The sequence below is a fragment of the Hippoglossus stenolepis genome, chromosome 13 (genome assembly GCF_022539355.2).
Source record: "Hippoglossus stenolepis isolate QCI-W04-F060 chromosome 13, HSTE1.2, whole genome shotgun sequence".
Taxonomy (NCBI): domain Eukaryota; kingdom Metazoa; phylum Chordata; class Actinopteri; order Pleuronectiformes; family Pleuronectidae; genus Hippoglossus; species Hippoglossus stenolepis.
The window spans coordinates 10,815,759-10,834,517 of record NC_061495.1 but is presented as its reverse complement, the minus strand read 5'-3'; the positions used below and the strand labels follow the sequence as shown (position 1 = coordinate 10,834,517).

The 18,759-nt window shown below is 41.6% G+C and overlaps 1 protein-coding gene across 7 annotated transcripts in view; it reads left to right on the top strand.

Annotated features, from left to right (window-relative positions):
- The window catches only part of dip2a (disco-interacting protein 2 homolog A), a 79,569-nt gene that overhangs the window by 46,576 nt on the left and 14,234 nt on the right, over positions 1–18,759 (top strand). For 4 of the 7 annotated variants that reach the window (XM_035174166.2, XM_035174165.2, XM_047342534.1 and 1 more), the window contains exons 3-18: positions 431–547; positions 642–761; positions 4,836–5,105; positions 7,001–7,138; positions 8,651–8,692; positions 11,675–11,794; positions 13,483–13,680; positions 13,812–13,903; positions 14,374–14,484; positions 15,549–15,672; positions 15,766–15,875; positions 16,010–16,112; positions 16,756–16,820; positions 17,130–17,223; positions 18,308–18,427; positions 18,578–18,692. In XM_035174166.2, the coding sequence (XP_035030057.2) occupies positions 431–547; positions 642–761; positions 4,836–5,105; positions 7,001–7,138; positions 8,651–8,692; positions 11,675–11,794; positions 13,483–13,680; positions 13,812–13,903; positions 14,374–14,484; positions 15,549–15,672; positions 15,766–15,875; positions 16,010–16,112; positions 16,756–16,820; positions 17,130–17,223; positions 18,308–18,427; positions 18,578–18,692 (1,939 nt within the window). The remainder of the gene's footprint in view (positions 1–430; positions 548–641; positions 762–4,835; positions 5,106–7,000; positions 7,139–8,650; positions 8,693–11,674; positions 11,795–13,482; positions 13,681–13,811; positions 13,904–14,373; positions 14,485–15,548; positions 15,673–15,765; positions 15,876–16,009; positions 16,113–16,755; positions 16,821–17,129; positions 17,224–18,307; positions 18,428–18,577; positions 18,693–18,759) is intronic. The other 3 variants (XM_047342535.1, XM_035174167.2, XM_035174169.2) reach the window with 1 other exon arrangement.

Genomic DNA, 18,759 nt, shown 5'->3' with positions numbered 1-18,759 from the left:
TTTGATAATTTTTAGAATGCTCCACTCAGAAAATGTTGTCTTTTTGACATTCATGGTGCTTAATCACCTTCTTTCTGTTATGTCTGACTGTAAAATTTGCATTTGCATCCCTTATTAGAAAGCTTGAAGGCAGCTGGAGAGCGGCGAGACAGGCTGGATTAATTATAGCGAACACTTTCTCAACTCCAAGCTACTGTATTAGAAGACAGGAGCCTAAGTAGGGATTACCTTTAAGCTTGTGGATACTTGATCTGGTCAAGAAATATTCAGCAGCGTTGCTCTTTGTCCATAACACATTCTGCAAAGATGGTATGTGCTCCTATTTCTGATATTAATATTTCAGCTTGTGGACAGTAGAGGAAGATAAACGTTTTGTTGATTTCCTGGTATAAATTGTCCTCTACCGGCTTTGGTCTTTTTTTCTCTGCAGGTGTAGATCCATCTCTGCAAATTGACAACAGAATCCAGGCCTCCTCCCAAGCAGTTCTTCCAGGTTCCAAACACAAGTCCCGGGCTGCCAACACCCGGGATGAACGCTTCAGATCTGGTAAAGATTTGTCCATACTGCCAAAAGTTTTTTTTTTTATACCTGGTGCTCCTCTTATATGCTGTAGCTAAACTGTGTTTGTCTGTTCTGGTAGATTTGCACACAGAAGCCGTCCAAGCAGCTTTGGCAAAGTACAAAGAGAGGAAGATGCCCATGCCCTCTAAGAGACGATCTGTGCTAGTTCAGTCATCTGTGGAGGCATGCACCCCACCAGGTGAGACCTTTATTCCTGAAGACCCACTGCCAAACCAGGCCAGAGAGTATCCTAGCCGAGGTTTACAATCACTCATGATTGTTTACATGTGTATCAGAGTGCAGGATGCCTATTCCCTGTTGTGTCCAGTGAACGAAGATGATGTTGCCAAGCTTTTGCCACTGGAAAGAAATTTGCAGTCTGATGAATGTGTCCATTCTCTAGGACTATAAAGGACTCAGTTCTCACTATCATGTTCCCAGGCAGACCTTCCCACATGAGTTGCATAATCAGATTTTTAACATAGTCTCAAAATGTCGACCTTTCGCCTGCTTTTATAACGGTTTGTATTGTGTGGGCCAGATCACTTGAATTTTTGTCATTTTGCTGCAGCTTGTGGCTTCTTTTTGCAAGATGTCCAAGGCCAAAAAACTATATAAATGTTTTCTCAAATTCCTAAATCGTTGTTTGATCAGCGAGTAAGATATCTGTGTGACATATTTTACAGTCGAAAACTTTCAAGTCTCTCAAACTCTGTCGTGGTTTTATTGTTGGTGTATAAGAGTTAATTGGTAGGAGTCCTCAGAGCCTCATGTCTTGGGTAAAGAGAGGACACAGGAGCACGTAACCGGATTAAGAGCTCAGACACTGGGGTTTGAGCAGGAGGAGGGGCCCTTTTCATGGTTGTTTTGAGTCACTCTGAGTTGATCTACTGTAATATATTGGGGTAATGTTCACAGGATTGGCTCCACAGACCCACAAAATCCTGTACTGTACACATAAGATGGTCTGGGATCTGCTACTGTTTCTAATGGCAGCTACAGGCGTTGCGCATAGTGACATTGGTTATGTTCATTATTTCAACATAATGTCTGATATTTGGCAGAATAACCTTAAAGTTGCTCTGAAGAGTTTTTATAAACTACTGGTGCTGTGGTGTAATATTTTGTTGAGCAGGTCCCAGTGCTGTTGCTATCTGTATCTAACACAGGCATCGTTCAATTTTTCTCTTTCTCTGTTTGCATCTCTCATATTCAGTCAAACTATGTGTCTAATCACCCAACGTCTAACAGGGAAGAATCAGTAGTCATACGAGCAAAAAGTACTAATATACAGTAGTAATAATAGTAGTAATATACAGATAATGATTGTGACTAATCATACACGGAAAACATGAAAAAAAACCAGCACCAATCAATGCCCAATAGTAATCTGCTTCTCTTGTGTATTTTTAGCCATGCTAACAGCATAGCTCTAGGGATGGCAATGTTGGTCTGTCAGCGACTGTGTCTGTTTCTCTGCCCATCAATTCACTCCAGACGGAAATATCTCAGTAAAAATTGGATTCATATCCTTCAAATCCAGAACACATTCATTTCCCCCTGGAGAGGAACTGTAATAACTGTAGTGATCCCCTGAATTTCCCTCTAGTGCCACAATTTTCCTGTAGTTCCCGAACGAATATCTGCTGAACGAAAGCTGCCACAGCTATACATTGTCTTCCATGCCAATTAGCTAACAGTCTTAACTAAGATGATGGAAATGATAAATATACCTGCCAGACAGGACTTTATATAAGGATGGATGATACGACAGCTCCCCAATAATGAAGCTAAACTATCTTGGTCATCCGGTGGCTGGCTGCTGTATAGGTCATAAACTCCCTTCCTCCATGTCAGTGGATAGGACATGGACCAACCAATAAAAGGTTAAAGTAAAAGTACATGTTAAATACATTTTTCTCAAAGATGGTTTCTGTCATTTTAGGCAGTTCTTATCCCACTGAGAAACGTTTGACGATTGATGATGAATGACAGCGAAGACTTACTTGCGATTGGTCGAGCATGTGTATCAATACCCAGTTCCACCCCATGATCTCTCCTGTATAGACTCTGGCTCCAAATGACATTAAAAGCACAAGATGGCGGCACCCATATCCGGGATATGTTAACTTCATCTCTGCAAAACTAGAGGAAGTGGAGACGCATAGTTCACTGTCATTGTCATTAGCATTTTGCTCAAAGCATCATTGTACCTTAAGTACATTTTCTGAGTACTGTCAATGTTCACAAAGTTGTAATCAGTCAGTTATTGCAAGTTGTTTACCATTTTGGTACATATAAAGAAAGATAGATTGCACATGGATGCTCCAATACATAGGATGTCATTTGTATAGTTAACTTGTAACATTCAGGAACCAACTGTTATGATGTTATTTCACTTAAATGGATTCCAATTAATGTTAGACTGCTGGACTGTTGCTCTATATACTCGTCTTTGCTTCGACGTAATATTTAATTGATGCAAAAAAATGATAGAAATCTCAGCTTATCTGCCTCTTTCTTTTCGTTCTTTTATAACCCTCTCTCCCGACGAATCCTCCAGCACTTTCTCTGACTCACTCTTTACTTTCTATTCTTATTCCTCTCTGTGACTAATAACCTCTTTCTTTCTTTCTCTCATAGTTTCTTTCTCCATTATTTTCGCCTGTCTATTTCTACTTTGCAATTATTCTCGGACCCTCTCTTTCCCCATCCCTCTGTGTAACTGTGTTGAGGTTACTGCGAGAGATTGTAAGGAGGCAGAGGAATAACAAACAGAATCATGAATACGTGATAACCCCCTTGGGTCCACTGGTTGTAGAGATATTAAATTTTAGCTTGTTATAATCAGACCTCCTCTAGCCTTCCTCTGACAGCCTCTGCAAGGCCACGAGGAAGCTGGAGGAGTCTGCGGATCCCTATTGGTGGACTTCACTTGTAATACATACTGTGAGTGATTAGTAGGCAGATTAATCACAGAGAAGGCTCATTAGTTTAGAACATTCGTCAGGCATGTGCTGATCACACACAGGATTAATCTCTGTTTTCTAAACGTCTTTCTCTCATCCCCTCAGTGGACTGGGGATAGATTTCCCACATTACTAAAGCTTTGGTTTGGAAAACATGCTCAGAGACTTTGAGTGTTCACATGTGAATGAGTTTGGTACATTTCTCAGTTGCTGCAGAAGAGGCCCCCTTTTTTACTTTGTAAATGATGGTTCATAAGGCAAGTGTGATCTTTCTTGTTGAATTTGAAAAAAGCTTCATGAATTTAGTATTTCATTTTTTTAGGCTGTTTTAGCCCTTTCATCCCGTTCTCTGCAGAATGCAAATCTCAGACTGGCCTGCTGTTGTGCAACTACAGTGATCTGTTTGAAAGAGCTGACATTTCTGTGAACTGGGCAGATGCAGTGGAATGTGTTCATTTTTAAAGATCCTTACCTTACTTTGAAGCTGTTCTTGTTTGGGCTATTTTTGCTGAGACCAACTGCTCACAGTTCACACAGCGAAGTCATCAATACCTGGGGCTCTGACCAATTCATAACAACTGAAGCAGATAATCTCTAGTTTACCAGATTATTATACATGTACTGTATGTATCTATATTTCCAATTTTTAGAAGCAACATTCTCAAGCACAAATACCAGTATCAGTGAAGTTAAATGTAAATGCACTGACACGTCTTTCTTGAAAACTGTATTCTTGAGTGTATTCAAAATACCCAAGATTTATAAAATGTTATACCTGCGTCCCTGTAGTTTGTAGCAGAAATTTTTTTTTAAATCTTGGAAAAACTTTCTTGGAAAACTGACTTTGTTTGTTGTATTCAAAAGATTAAAATATGTCTATGTTGAGTGTATTAAAACACAACCTCACAACCTCTTGTTTTCTTACCAGACCAAATTTGTTCTCACCCCTCCAGTCCTCTACAAATATGAGTCACTCTCTTCCATCTGTTGGAGAAATCTATTGCACTTTGTCATTTACGTGTTGTGAAAGTATAGTTGCAGTGTAACTGTGTGTTAGTGTGGCAGTTTTACATGCAGTCAAATATCAAAGACATGCGCTACAAGACATTAAAAACAAGCATCCCTCAGCCTTTCAACTTGCATCTCTTTCCAAATCATCAGGCCATCTCACTTGCTTCTTCCTGTTTGCATAAATAGAATAGTGTATCATCAGCATATCATCTAAATCCTGCTGAAGAGTTTCATTGCCATGTTTCGCCATATTCTTGTTGTGACGCTGCCCTGTCTTGACCTGTCAAACACAGACACCTCCTCAGCGTCGGAAGATGAGGGCTCGCTGCGCCGGCAGGGACGTCTGGCCACTTCCACGCCCTACCAGGGCCACGGCCACCCAGCCGTTGAGCACTGGTTTAACCGTGTCATCCAGGGCTCGTCCACCTCATCCTCCGCATCATCCACCTCATCCCACCCGGGAGGGAGATCCGTCACCACCACCAACACCACTGCCCACGCAGCCCTCAACGCCAACGCCGCAGCTACCGCACTGGCAGACCTCATGGCACACACCCAGCTAGGTCAGTGACACACGCAGTCTCACACTCCATCACATATCAGCTGGTCCATCTGTATGTTTCTTTACCCTTTACTATAATACAGCGCTCTCATTCAGTTAGCAGAGGTTCATGTTTAAGTTTTACACAATGTTAATCTAACTCATCTCTACCCCTCATGCTGTTTGGAAAACTGTAAAATTGTGTCTAGCGGGGTTTTGAGCTGAAGTAAGGAGGCAATGTAAAACTAGAATGAGACGATGTGAGCCAAAAAACGCTTGAATTTTCAAATTTATTTAGTGCATATAATATTTTCAAGATGCTTTCAGTGTCATTGGGTTAACCTTCACAGTAAAATAACATTCTTATACAATCATTAAACAAGACTGCAGACTTCTGCATGCAGACAGGTTTTTATATATTATCTCACATTTGCTGATTTCAGCACAAGAACCTGTACTATGTCGCTCAGGCTGTTTTTGTGTAACTGCGGCCTAATCACAGACAGACAGTGGTGTCCTACACATCTGGTACATCAGAGGTCTTATCTCCCTCCAGGCACACAAAAGCACTTGGTGGGACGAGACAAAGGGAACAAGAAACAGAGTTTTTATTCGCGTTTATCTAATTAGTCGTCTCCGTCTGCCATCTCACTGTCATTCAGTCATGTGAAAGGGCTCATAGCTACTTCCCTGTCAAAGCTACTCATACCATGTTGCGATGCAAGTGTCATAAGCTAGTAAATGAGATTCAGTATCTGTATCAATCTGTCTCACAGCAGCAGCAAAGTGAGACTGTGTCTTGCTCGTGTATGTGTGTTCATGTGCGTCAGTATGTGTTGCTGGCATGGGTGTTCCTTAAGGGTAAAAAAATATCTATATTAAAAAAATATCTATTTTTTTATACTATTTGTTGTGCAGCCAACCCCTTCAAGGTTGAGGTTAATTGAGACAGTCGAGCTGTAAATAAATCTCACTTTCATCCTCGGTCCGTCAAACTCTTGATTCACGTCAGCAACAGCCAATGACTTGTAGTCCATCAAGCATGGGAAACATTGAAGGGTGATATTGATGGTATTTACCAATTATTGGTGGTATTAAGGTGGACATTTGACTATATGTTCATTACTGAGGTGTCAGATGACATATTTCAAAAGTCCAGTGCTACACCAACACTAACTTCAATAATAAACATAACGTTGAATTGAAATCACCTTTGTGACAGTGCACTGTAACAAAAACTGAACATTCAAATCTTTGTAAATGGAGAGTTTGTGGCTGATGTCTTACTGAGTTGCTTTCAGTTTTACCAGCACATGGATTAAGTCGCTAGGTAGCGTAGGCTGCACTAACACACTTGTGTTATAAAAATGCGTTTAATATAATAAACTTAGTTCTATCACCTCAAAATATATCTATTTGCCTCCAAAGCATTTCCAGGTGTTTTGCTGTCTTGCCCTGGGTTTATTAATCTGCATTACAGAAATCTCTCTGCGCCATGTTATTAATTTATCTGTTGTAACGTTATTGTGAAGCCCCTTTTTAGAGTTAAGGACAAAGGGAGTACAAATGGAAGCCATCACGATGTCCTCAGACTTGCCTGTTAATCATACTGCGCTGTCCTCTTGCTCTTTGTGAATACAGTCCCCATTGATAGGGAATGTGTCTGCTGAATAGAAACATTCATTCATTATTCTGGCAGGTAGTTAAAATGCAGGCAAAATGTTACCCTTTTAAAAATACATTCTTCTGCAGTGAAAGAATTTTCACTTACAGATGACAAAAAGGTTTCAAGCCTCTTAATCAAATTCCTCAGCTTTCAGATCATTTAATGTATAAAGTACATACTCATATAGTTGCAACAGCCCATACTCGACCTGGCGTTTGACCTTTCAACCCCCGACACCCCACTCATCACAGATAACCACTCAGCACCCCCCGACGTGACAGGGCTGTCGGAGCGTTCTTCGCTTCATGCGGAGCGGCCCCAAGTGGCCTCGGTACGAGGCATTCCCCGCGGCTACAACCACCAAACCAGCGTCATGGAGACTGCAGATGGTGAGTTTCCTACAGACGTACACACTCAGAAACACAGTCACCTCCCTTTTCCCTTTCTCCCCTGCCGTCTGTCCCTCTGTCGGACTCAGACTGGCGCAAGCTGCTGACTGACCCTCTTGTGTTGCCATGGTAACGTTGCAACCATTCCTCAACCACCCATGAAAAACACACCATGTTTTCTACCCTAATCTTCTTTCTCCTTAACTAATACAAACACATAGATAATAACAATGTAGACGGGAGCATTTTCTTTCAGAATTTCTTTGAGTAATGAACCTAAATCTTAGAGGTGAATATTGTGTTCAGCTAGTGAGGCAGTTCTTAAAAAACAGCCCTGAAAACAATGGTTTCTCTCGTATCCACTCGATCTTGCCCAGTCCTTTAAGTGTAGAGGTCGGTGACAACAAGTGAAAACAGACCAAGCGGATGATGTCAATGTATACAATATCAATTTAACAGCTTATTTTTCCTTATATTGGGTCAATTAGTTATTTTTACATGAAGGGTTGGTTAGTTATTCCTGAAACTTTTTTATCATTGTTGATATTCTCTTCACATCCTGATAGCCATTATTAAGTTGACTAAAAAAAAGTGAAACAAAGTTAGTGTCTGTGGGCCTTAAAACGACCAATCATTTCATTCGGACCAAATTAAATGATTCGCTGCAGTACCTGTATGTCACTAACTGACCAGCCTGCCTGCGTACACCCTGCCCGGGCGCTTACTGTCCATGACCGGAGTCTTCAGCCGGGAGACATACTCCACTGAAGCAGAGAAGATAGTCAGAAGTCAGCGAGCGTGTCAAGGTCATGTGTTTTGGGGGTGTAGCTTGGACGAGAGGGTCGATGGGACAGGATGGGACGTATCTGTTGCATTTTTTCAAAGTGTAACCTTCTCTTGCTAGCTTTTTCCAGTATTACCAACCCTAGCTTTAACTGTACAACTTTGTTGTCTGCTGACAGAGAGTTGCCATAGATGACAATCAGGTCAACCAATCCATAGAAAAGCAGGAGCAATGTATTTGTCACTTGTCCATCTTGATTAATACAAAATCAGAGCTGAAAGTCTAATTTCACTTAATGTACATTGCTACAGCTGAGTTATTATCTTCCTGCTATCCATCCTTGGTCATTAAGAATATGTGTGTGCATAATCTGTCTTCTGGTTGACAAGCAAATGGACAGTTGTTAAATCCTAATTTTTCTGCGTGATATTCAAATGTTTTCAAAGCCACACATCTTATTAAGACCTTAATAAAATTGTCCTTATGTGGTACAACAACCACAACAACAGTCTGACTTCATTATAAGACCACTCTACGTCTGGTTGCTAGTACATTTCACACACACACACACACACACACACACACACACACACACACACACACACACACACACACACACACACACACACACACACACACACACACACACACACACACACACACACACACACACGAACACCAATTTCCTAGGACTGTTTCATTGACATCCTGATATGTCTCTCCTCCAGGCTGTGAGTGGGGAGGTGAAGGATCCCTCAGTTTAATGGATGGTATTTATAACTGTTCCTCCAACTTTATGGCAGTCTTCTATATGTGCCCTCTGCTGTGTGCGAGTGTTTGCATTTGTGTTTGTTTGTGCCTGTTTCCGCCTTCGCCTATACTGTCAGATGTAGCACTTGCCCAAACCGTGTGTTTTCCAGAAATATATATGCAGAGCTGGATTCAGTCTGTGTGTGTGTGTGTGTGTGTGTGTGTGTGTGTGTGTGTGTGTGTGTGTGTGTGTGTGTGTGTGTGTGTGTGTGTGTGTGTGTGTGTGTGTGTGTGTGTGTGTGTGTGTGTGTGTGTGTGTGTGTGTGTGTGGTTTGCATAACGGAGTGTGTTGCTTCAGCATTTATAGCATCTTCAAGCTATATTTAACCTAAATGCTTCTCACGTTGATCACATCGAAGCAGATAGTGTGAAAAGGTGACAGGCGTGTTGTGAATGATTAGCATGTTAACCTACTGGTTCCCTCTCTGACACTGAGACTTGTCAGTTTATTTTTCTTGCTACACCTGCCTGTTAGCCTGTAGCCAAACATTGGGGTCTTTGAAGGCAGCTGTCTCACACCGCTGTCGATTCAACATTGACACGTGGTTGGTTGAAGAAAACACGACACACAGTGACTTCAGTTACATTTCAGATACTGTTTCTGATGGAGGGTGCACCCCGTGATATGATGCACTTTTTCCTACTACTAACATATACCACAAAAAGAACAATACCAACAATGCTTTTCTCCCAATAACAAGTTTTGACTGTTTATCCACAGTCTGATTTTTCGTCTACTTCTGTGCTATGGCAGGATTTCCTGTTTACAAACAATTGAGGGTCTGTGCATAGTATTTGTTTATAATATAATAGACACTTCCTCCTACTATAGAAATGAAGCCAAAAGATCTGTTGTAAGATCTGCCATCTTGCGGATTTAGAGTGATAGTCTAAGCCGTAGAGATGGGGGTATGGAGCAGGTGGAGTCAATCTCAGCTGTCAATCATGATGTTTAACTCCCTTTTTAATAACATCAGACAACTGGTAAAATTACCACTTGAACAAACTGGCAAGAACTACCTAAAATGACAGAAGCCCTTTTAAAGAACAACTAATTCAACTTGTACTTTGACTTTTTAATTTGGTCAATGTCCGATCCACTAACATGGAGTAGGCAGGATTTATGACCTATACTGCAGCCAGCCACCAGGTAGCAATCAAGACGCTTTGGCTTCGCTGCCATGTCATCCATCGAAATATACACATGATTCCACAATAACATCTTATATATGGACATTTTCACTACTTAGACTATTTACACTCCATGCTTCTTTAACTTCTTTTAAATCATAATGTGATCCATCCAAAGCCAGCTCCTCTATCAGCTGCCACCTATTTTCCACCATAACTCTAAACACCTGTCAAACACAGAGTCTTGGTAATATTCACTGAACAGCTAAATAAACAGCACAGTAACAGTGTGAGCTGTCTGACAATTGAACCCCATCCAGAGCTCTGAAATGATCTGTGGCGCTAACAACCTATTCACCACATGTCTATTCATCACTTTGTGATTCATGCTGTCTATAGGCACTAAAACAACTTTTCTTTTTAGTTTATTTTCATGCGCTTTGCCTGTATGTATGATGTAATATCTGTAAGAAACTCTTCAGCCACACCATCATTGCCCAAACACCATACTCAGAATCTTATGTTCTCAATCTGATGCTTTATGCAGCTCTCATTAAGCTATATGATTATACTATTATTTCAAAGAGCTTCTGTTGCATTTCAAGCACAAATTTAACCAGACTCATTGTTGCTACAGCGATTCAGTGCTGTGGGCAGGAAAAATAATGAAATTATGAAGCATTAATTATAGTTATCATCACAGACAGGGCCTGGTATGCTGTGATATTAATGATCAAAGCCCTTGAGTGGGTGGGATTCAGGGCCCTCAGATGTCGTCCCGTGTGTCTGGGGCTTTCTAATTGGCCCATCAGGTGCTGCGCTGACCCTCATGCGTCTAACTCCCAGTACATCTGTCCCGACACGTGGAGGCAGAGTCTGTCTGAGCCGGGTTTATTATAGTAAGATATATCATAGTGAGCTTCATGCAGCTGTGGCCTTCGTCTCCTGCGGCTGTCTGCAATGTCTGACACAGACCACTTACCCCTCCTCTTCCCAAACTAAGTATGAAATCAGATGGAGCAAATTATGTCCGGCGATGATTATAGTCTGCACGTGCCCAAAATGTGAGGGAAGTCTAATGGACTCCTCCCCTGCTCTCTCATTTGAAGTCTGTTATTTCTCTCGTCTTTCCTGTCGTTATTAGCTTTGCTTCATGAGTGTGTTCCGGTTCGGCTTTCTTGTTTACAGCAACGTAAAAATCTTATTAATGATCAGCTTTAACATGCATGTCAAATAATATAGATAAATTCTGACTTGACTTGGCTGTAGTTAATTTTAGCCTCCTACAGTTAAGACTTTGCAGAGCGTATGAAAAACAGATTTCTTATGAGACATCTCATGAATCGCTTAATATAGGGAGGACATCTTTTGTTGCTAGGCAGCAGGCAAAACTGCTCTTCGTTTCTGTATTTATTTTGCCTTCGAGGAAAAGGTCCCGAGTCATTCTTGAGCGTGTCTTGTGACCTTTGACCTCCAGGTAACTGCAGACCTCATCCACTGTTTTGTTGTCTAGCCACAGTGTGCGTGACGGCTGGTTTGTCCTCTATGTCTCGCAACAATACCACACTGAACTTTTCTCTGTTTTTCTTATCTGTCCTCCCCTCTGCCATTTCTCCTTCTTACCTCTTCACTCTTTCAATTTGTTCGTCTACATGTCTTTCTCTACTGTGTCCCCCCCCCCCACCTGCTTCATGCATCATATCCACTGTGATATTTGTTTTTTCCATGACTGTATTTCTCTCCATACCTTTGTCTTGCCATGTTTATTTCCCCAACCTTTTTTTGTCACCCCCTCCAATATCATTGTATAGGTGTTCCAGTCAACAGTCGCGTCTCCTCTAAGATCCAGCAGCTGCTCAACACACTGAAGAGACCAAAGCGACCGCCACTGCGAGAGTTCTTTGTGGACGACTTTGAGGAGCTTATGGACGGTAAACTGGCTTGAAAATACTTACATTGGCTTTATCAAATCAATAAATCGTGAAAAAAAAGTATTCCTCTTCCTTTGGTGTGTCAAGCATATTGATCAGAGCCTTCAGTCGGTTAATGTTGAATTTTACGCTCACACACAGAGAGGACCATCAGCTGACAAGACGAGTTTTCCTGTTTCATTATTGGTTATTTATGATACTAGTGCAGTGCCTGTTCTAAACCTGTCTGTTCTGAATGGGCTGTTAGCTTGGCCTGTGGCGAGGCTGTTGCAGTTTTCTTTCTGAAACTGTAAAAGTGACCAATAATTTATTGGATTCTGTTTTTTGCGTAAATTTTGAAGTCAATGTTTGTTGTTGTTTGTGTTGTTGTTACTATTGAATGGCTATTTCAGAGGTCTGTCGGACATAATCTTCAGAACCAAGTACAAAACTTATCAAAACAAAAGCTCACAAACAAAATTAACATTGTGCTTTTAGTTTTTAGATAAATTGCTTAAGAGGAAGGGATTCTATGAATGTTGCTGCAATGACGGAGATCAGCTCCATGAATATCATGTCAGTCCGATATGGTGAATAAAATAATCAAAATGATCTGGTGGAGAAGACATTATTGCCATTGTCTCCAGTTGCCATCCATTGCTTTAGTTTATCCGAGGACGTAGAAGAAGACATGTTCAACTCGGTCCGCAGACTGAAGGCATTGACTGCAAGGTGCTGGTCGCCTGTTTATCCACAAATAATACATTTTGAACATATATTGCGTGAACAAAATCAACAGTGCACTTCCTCGGGCTTCCTGTGAGATGAACATTTAGCAAGATATGCGCTCCACATACACAGACATTTGTGGTATTAGTAGGTAGATTCTTGTTGCAGCTGATATAAAAATGTCATGTTGACCTCCCCATGCCCACCAAATCAACAGGCAATGCACGCTTTTAGATCACTGGTTGTTATTTTGGCTCTTGTCGGAGCGGAGACCACCAGGTGTGCAAACGGAGTGGTCATACTGGGTGCACAAACACACACACACACAAGCATCAGACCAGCCCTGTCTAACCATTTCCTCTGTTCCAACCGGCCCCTCGTGGGTTTTGGGTGGTACTCTGCCAGGCTGAATAAACACAAAAAAAGTAAAAACAGCAAGAATAGTAATACATCAGCAGGTAATTGTAAAGCCTCCCTGACTTCGGCACTGAAGCTGTGGCGAGCCTCAGTGGTCTGTGTGGTGGGGGCAGAAAAACACACGAAGCTGAAACGGAAGCAGGGTCGAACGCTATCTGTTCCTGATCGAGGCGTTTTACTTGGCGGGGATCCTTCTTGCCAGCTCAGTTTAACTGAATTCCACTTATCAGAGAGTTCAGGAGGGTTTGAGGAGACAATAGTGACAGAGATGGGAGTGGAATCAAAGAGCAAGTACGGTGCTTGAAGGGTTACCTGTAATGAGCCGTAGCTCCAACTTTCTCAGGAATGGGTATCTAAGGCAAATGAGACTGTTAAGGACAGAAGACAGCTCACCTTTAATCCCCCAACTTTACCTCTTCTATCGCTCACATCTCATTGTCTTTCAGTCCCACACTTCCTTTATTACCATGCCTTCCTTTAAGAGAGTTGCATAATGCTAGGATTTTCCGTTTCTACCTTAAGCACTCAAAAAACATGTTCTATTTTCTTCTTTGTGTATTTAGTTCAGCAGCCAGACCCCAACCAGCCAAAGCCTGAAGGCCAGCAGATGAGTCCCCTTGAAGGGGAACCGCTCGGCGTGGTCACCAACTGGCCTCCTTCATTGCCAGCAGCCTTACAGCGGTGGGGTACGACTCAGCCCAAGAGTCCATGTCTGACAGCACTTGACAATGCTGGTAAACCCGTCTACACACTCACCTACGGTAGGTGTCAAACTGTGGATGATTGATCCAGAATTAAAATATATCACCTCTCGTTACTTCTGTCAGACTAAGTTTGTGTTTGAATGTTGATCTGAGTGGTTGTTAATGACACTGTGTTTTCACCTCTGTAGGTAAACTGTGGACCCGCAGTCACAAACTGGCGTATACTCTCCTTAACAAGCTGAGCACCAGAAATGAGCCTTTGCTCATGCCTGGAGACAGAGTAAGTTGTGAGATAAAACTGTTTTTTTGTTGTTGTTGTTGTGTTATTTGTTGTTTAGTTAAGTGTTCAATATTAGTGTAAACAATATTCAGCAAGTACAGTAGTAGAATAACATGAATTTTCTCAATTACTAGTATCAGCAGTGAGAAAAGGTTAAAGTTCTACAACCCTACTCCCAAAACCGAACTGAAGATAAAGCAGGAGCAAAGGAGAAAATGTCATTCCTCAAAACATATTATTTTAAAGTCAGCCTAATAAATGTTCCTTTTCAGAGAGCTGCCTTTCAAAGCTCTATTTTCAATAAGTTTTCATGTATTCAATCTGTATTTACAAACACAATGTGCTACACATCATTCACTTTGCTTTACATGCTGTATCTTGACTTAAAACAGCTACTGGATAGCCGGATAACACTATACAGTATATCAATGTATACATATATGACAAATTGCGTGTGTGATACCCGGTAGGTTGCACTTGTGTTCCCCAACAACGACCCAGTGATGTTCATGGTGGCCTTCTACGGCTGTCTCCTGGCAGAGCTGGTACCTGTGCCTATCGAAGTGCCGCTGACCAGAAAGGTAAAGGCAAAAACAAAATACTGTCTCCTGGGATTATTTGTTCTGAGCAGCTCCACCAGTGAAGAGCAGTAGTGACCCCTGCTGGACATTTAGACCCTAAATGATTGAAGAAGAGTCATGACACAGTCAGATAGTCATGTTGTTTATTCGTATGTGTCTGAACATCTGTTTGTCACAAAGAATGTCAAGTTTTTTGTCATTTGTTGCATGACTTTCTAACTATGGCAGCGTTATCTTCTAAATGTTGTAATTACAGAGTGGTGTGATGCATTGCAGTGTATAGCACATCCATCAGCTCCAACCACACAGACTCATCCACATTAGTTACACAGGCTGAATATTAACGCCTGTTCTTCATTACCCTTTGTAAGCATGCTGCTGGCAGACGCTGCGCTGTAATTAATGAGATTTGAGTGGAGGTGAAATGATGTGTAATTCCAGTCAAAATATTAGATCACAGGCCAACTGTTCTCTGGAGGAGTCAGACACTCATTCACCCACTCAGAACACCCTATCTTCTATTTATTTATTTATTTATTTATTGTTTTCTATCTTTCTTTCTTGTTTTTTTTCTATCTTTCATTCTTTCTTACTTGCTTTCTTTCTTTTTTTCTTCCTTCTAAATGTATTTCTTTCTTGTTTTTTCTTTCTTGCTGTCTTCTTTTCTTTCTTTCTTTCTTTCTTTCTTTCTTTCTTTCTTTCTTCCTTTCTTTGTTCCTTCCTTCCTTCCTCCCTCCCTCCCGCCCCCTTCCTTCCTTCTTCTTCCATCCATCAATCCATCACACTATGGTTTTTCCTCAGAATAACTCTTGCTATAAGCTATTTTGCCCGTCCACTCAGAGAGCGGGATCCTGGGTTTAGTTCCCACTACGATCGGTCTTTGATGCTCAGCAGTGTAGTTTTTAGTTGTGATTGGCCGTCACTTGCTTTCTCCACTGCTGCTCATTCCCTCACTGCAACTGATCTCAAAGCTTTTCTGAATTGTGTTGTTGTTGATCATTGTGCAACACATGCCTCAGTTTGTCGTTGTGAACTTCTGGTCTTCATGCTCCTTGCTCCCCCAGGATGCAGGGAGTCAACAGATTGGCTTTCTGTTGGGCAGCTGCGGCGTCACGTTGGCACTGACCACCGACGCTTGTCAGAAAGGCTTGCCCAAAGCACAAACTGGGGAGGTAGCAACTTTCAAAGGTACTGTCTGCGTACAACATGTTTATTTTGATATTTATTTTAACAGTGTGTCTGTATAGTGTCTTGGTTTGAACTGGTTTCATGTCTCTGCAGGCTGGCCACGGTTACTGTGGTTTGTGACAGATGGGAAGCACGTTGTGAAGCCTCCGAAAGATTGGCATCCTCCAATACGTGAAGCCAGTAATGACATAGCCTACATAGAGGTAAGTGTAATTTCACTGATGTTACCAATAAAACCAATATATTGTCATTATATTTTGCTTTCCATGTGTTTTTTAGTATTTTTGAGCAATCATTGCATTCTCTTTGCTTGTTTTTCTGTGTTTCTTGCATCCAGTATAAAACCAGCAAGGAAGGAAGCACCATGGGGATCACAGTGTCCAACTCAGCCATGTTGGCTCACTGTCACTCCCTCACACAGGCCTGCGGTTACACTGAAGGTGAGGAGGACACTCTGCATTTACTCAGAATGCATTGTGCCCTGTGCTTCTCCATCATTTATCTATTCGTCTGCCATGTTGAAACACACCCAGTTGGTGATGTTAATACATGCTAAAGAGAGAGAGAGAGAGAGAAAGGAAGACCAGCTTTTGTAATAATTAAAATGTGGGATTTTTATTGTTTTTTCTTATTCATTCTTTAGAAAATACAGAGGGCAGTCACTGCAGAAACCTGTTTTATAATCTCTGATATTATAGGATTACTCTTCGCATCCCTCATTGACCCTAACAGAGTGTAATTACAATCTAGTTTTGATTAACACAGCCGCTCTGTGTGTTGCGTGTCTGCGTTAGACCTGGGTCAGGTTAAAGAGAACGTAAACTACCTCCTTCACTCCAGCGTCCCACTTTAGTTCCAAATAACTTCTTACTGCACCAGTAGCCCAGAGGGACACCGCCAGCCCCCAGGTCTGTTTCTGAAATTTAGCTGGGTGATTTCGCTCAAGCCAGTGCAGTCACAGTCATGGTTTATATTAAAATTGTGCGTGTGTCATAAGTACTACAATGATGAGGTTAGATTAAATGTCTAAAACTTTTCTTTCTCCTAATAACCTTGGCAAAAATCCCCTTTTTTGATTTTCAGCTGAGACCATAACCAACGTCCTGGACTTCAAGAGGGAAGCAGGATTATGGCATGGAGTTCTCACTGTGAGTGATCTTTAACCCTGTGGTAAAACCAACAGGATGGTTGTACAATTACAAATATAGAAATACATTCTCAGTTTGCTGATAGAAAGTCATTCACCAGACTGACCTTTTTCCCCTATGAGGGCTTTAGCTAAGTAAATGCATTCAAACTATTGATGGACAGAAACATCTTGTGTCATAACTCAAGAGGTTGAAACCTGTAAAAAAAAAATCAACTCAACTTTGCCGTGGAATTTTCAAAGAGTTCATACATGACCTGCTGTTACACAACAAATTGACACATTTTCAATTGTCTTGTTTTCATGGCAGAGCGTCATGAATAGGATGCATGTGGTCAGCATCCCTTACTCCCTGATGAAAGTCAACCCGCTCTCCTGGATTCAGAAGGTTCACACGTACAAAGGTAAGACTCCGTCCACTTTGGCATTTGTTACTCTGCCAGTATGGAATTTTTTTCCTGTCTTCATTCAAGAGCGTGGTCTTTCAGATTGAGAGACGGATTGATTGATTTCACATTCGGATTTTGTGATGCTCTCGCTCAAAACCATGCGCTCGCACTCAAGTATACCCTGCTTCTGCTTACATTTCCTGTCCTCCAGCTTCAGCTCATTGTCCTCTTGCTCATGCTGCTTCTGTGTCCATGTTTATTCTGCAACAAGTCTTTCAAAGTTCCCCAACCAATAGACCGCCTGGTGTTGTGATGACTTAGCCCTTTGAAGCAGGATTCAGTGCAGGATAAGCCTTGTTGTTTTATTATCATGGTAAATCATTTAGAGTTTATTGTGAAACTGAAAAAAGTGGTAAAAGGTCTGGCAGCAAAAGTTGCCAAACACATTACAGTAAAAACACCTCTCCAGGGATTGTTTTTTAATACAGATACAAATGCATACATTCAGCAATGTGATGTGTATTTTTCATTGGATTCAATGTAATTTAACTTTGTTAAGCAATTGATTAATCCCGTGAATCTATAATTCCCCATTATATTAATTTACAGAATACAACTTTTATTTATGCTTAATATTTTTAATAAAAGTAATTTGCTGTATTTTTTATGGCATTTACACTTAATTTAGAAAAAAGTAAAATAACCTTTGTGAAATAGCTTTTTTTTTTACAGTGTACCTTACCCAACATTGTGCTATCATTGTGAGTGTGAGTCTGTTGAACATCCAGAGAGAGTCTGTTTCTCATTGCAGTTTTGATTCTCACTGTACACTTGACTGGGGGGAATAGATTAAAGCAATCGTTTGTTGGACTCATTGATTTGTCGCTCATTTGTATGAGCCCTGTGGAGGTCGAGGACTTTAGGCCTGAAGCACTGAACACAATTCAACAACATCTCTCTGTTGCCAACAGGTGACTCAGCAACTGACTCAGACCGTGCTGCTATTTGCTGGCAAGATTTTGTGGTCTGTGATTGGCTGTCAAGCGTTACGGCCGAGGTGTTGATTGGAAACTTTGGTTTGTTTTTGTCCCCTGTACAGCGCGGGTAGCAGTGGTGAAATCGAGGGACATGCACTGGTCTCTGCTCGCTCAGAGGGACCAGAGAGACATCAGCCTGAGCTCACTGCGCATGTTGATCGTAGCCGACGGAGCCAACCCCTGTGAGTTCACCTACCGATTCTCCTTTGATAAAAAAACCTTATTAAACACCCCGCAGCTACAATAATTCATTACTGATTCACTTTGTGTATGCTTGTATATCTGTGTGTGTGTGTGTGTGTGTGTGTGTGTGTGTGTGTGTGTGACCACAGGGTCGATATCCTCCTGCGACGCCTTCCTCAATGTGTTCCAGGCACGTGGGCTGCGACCTGAGGTGATCTGTCCATGTGCCAGCTCCTCGGAAGCCATGACTGTCGCCATCCGCAGGTGAGGTGCCGTTACTGCGTCGTATTAGAACAAAGCAAACCTACCATGGCTTTGCATTACCGTGCTG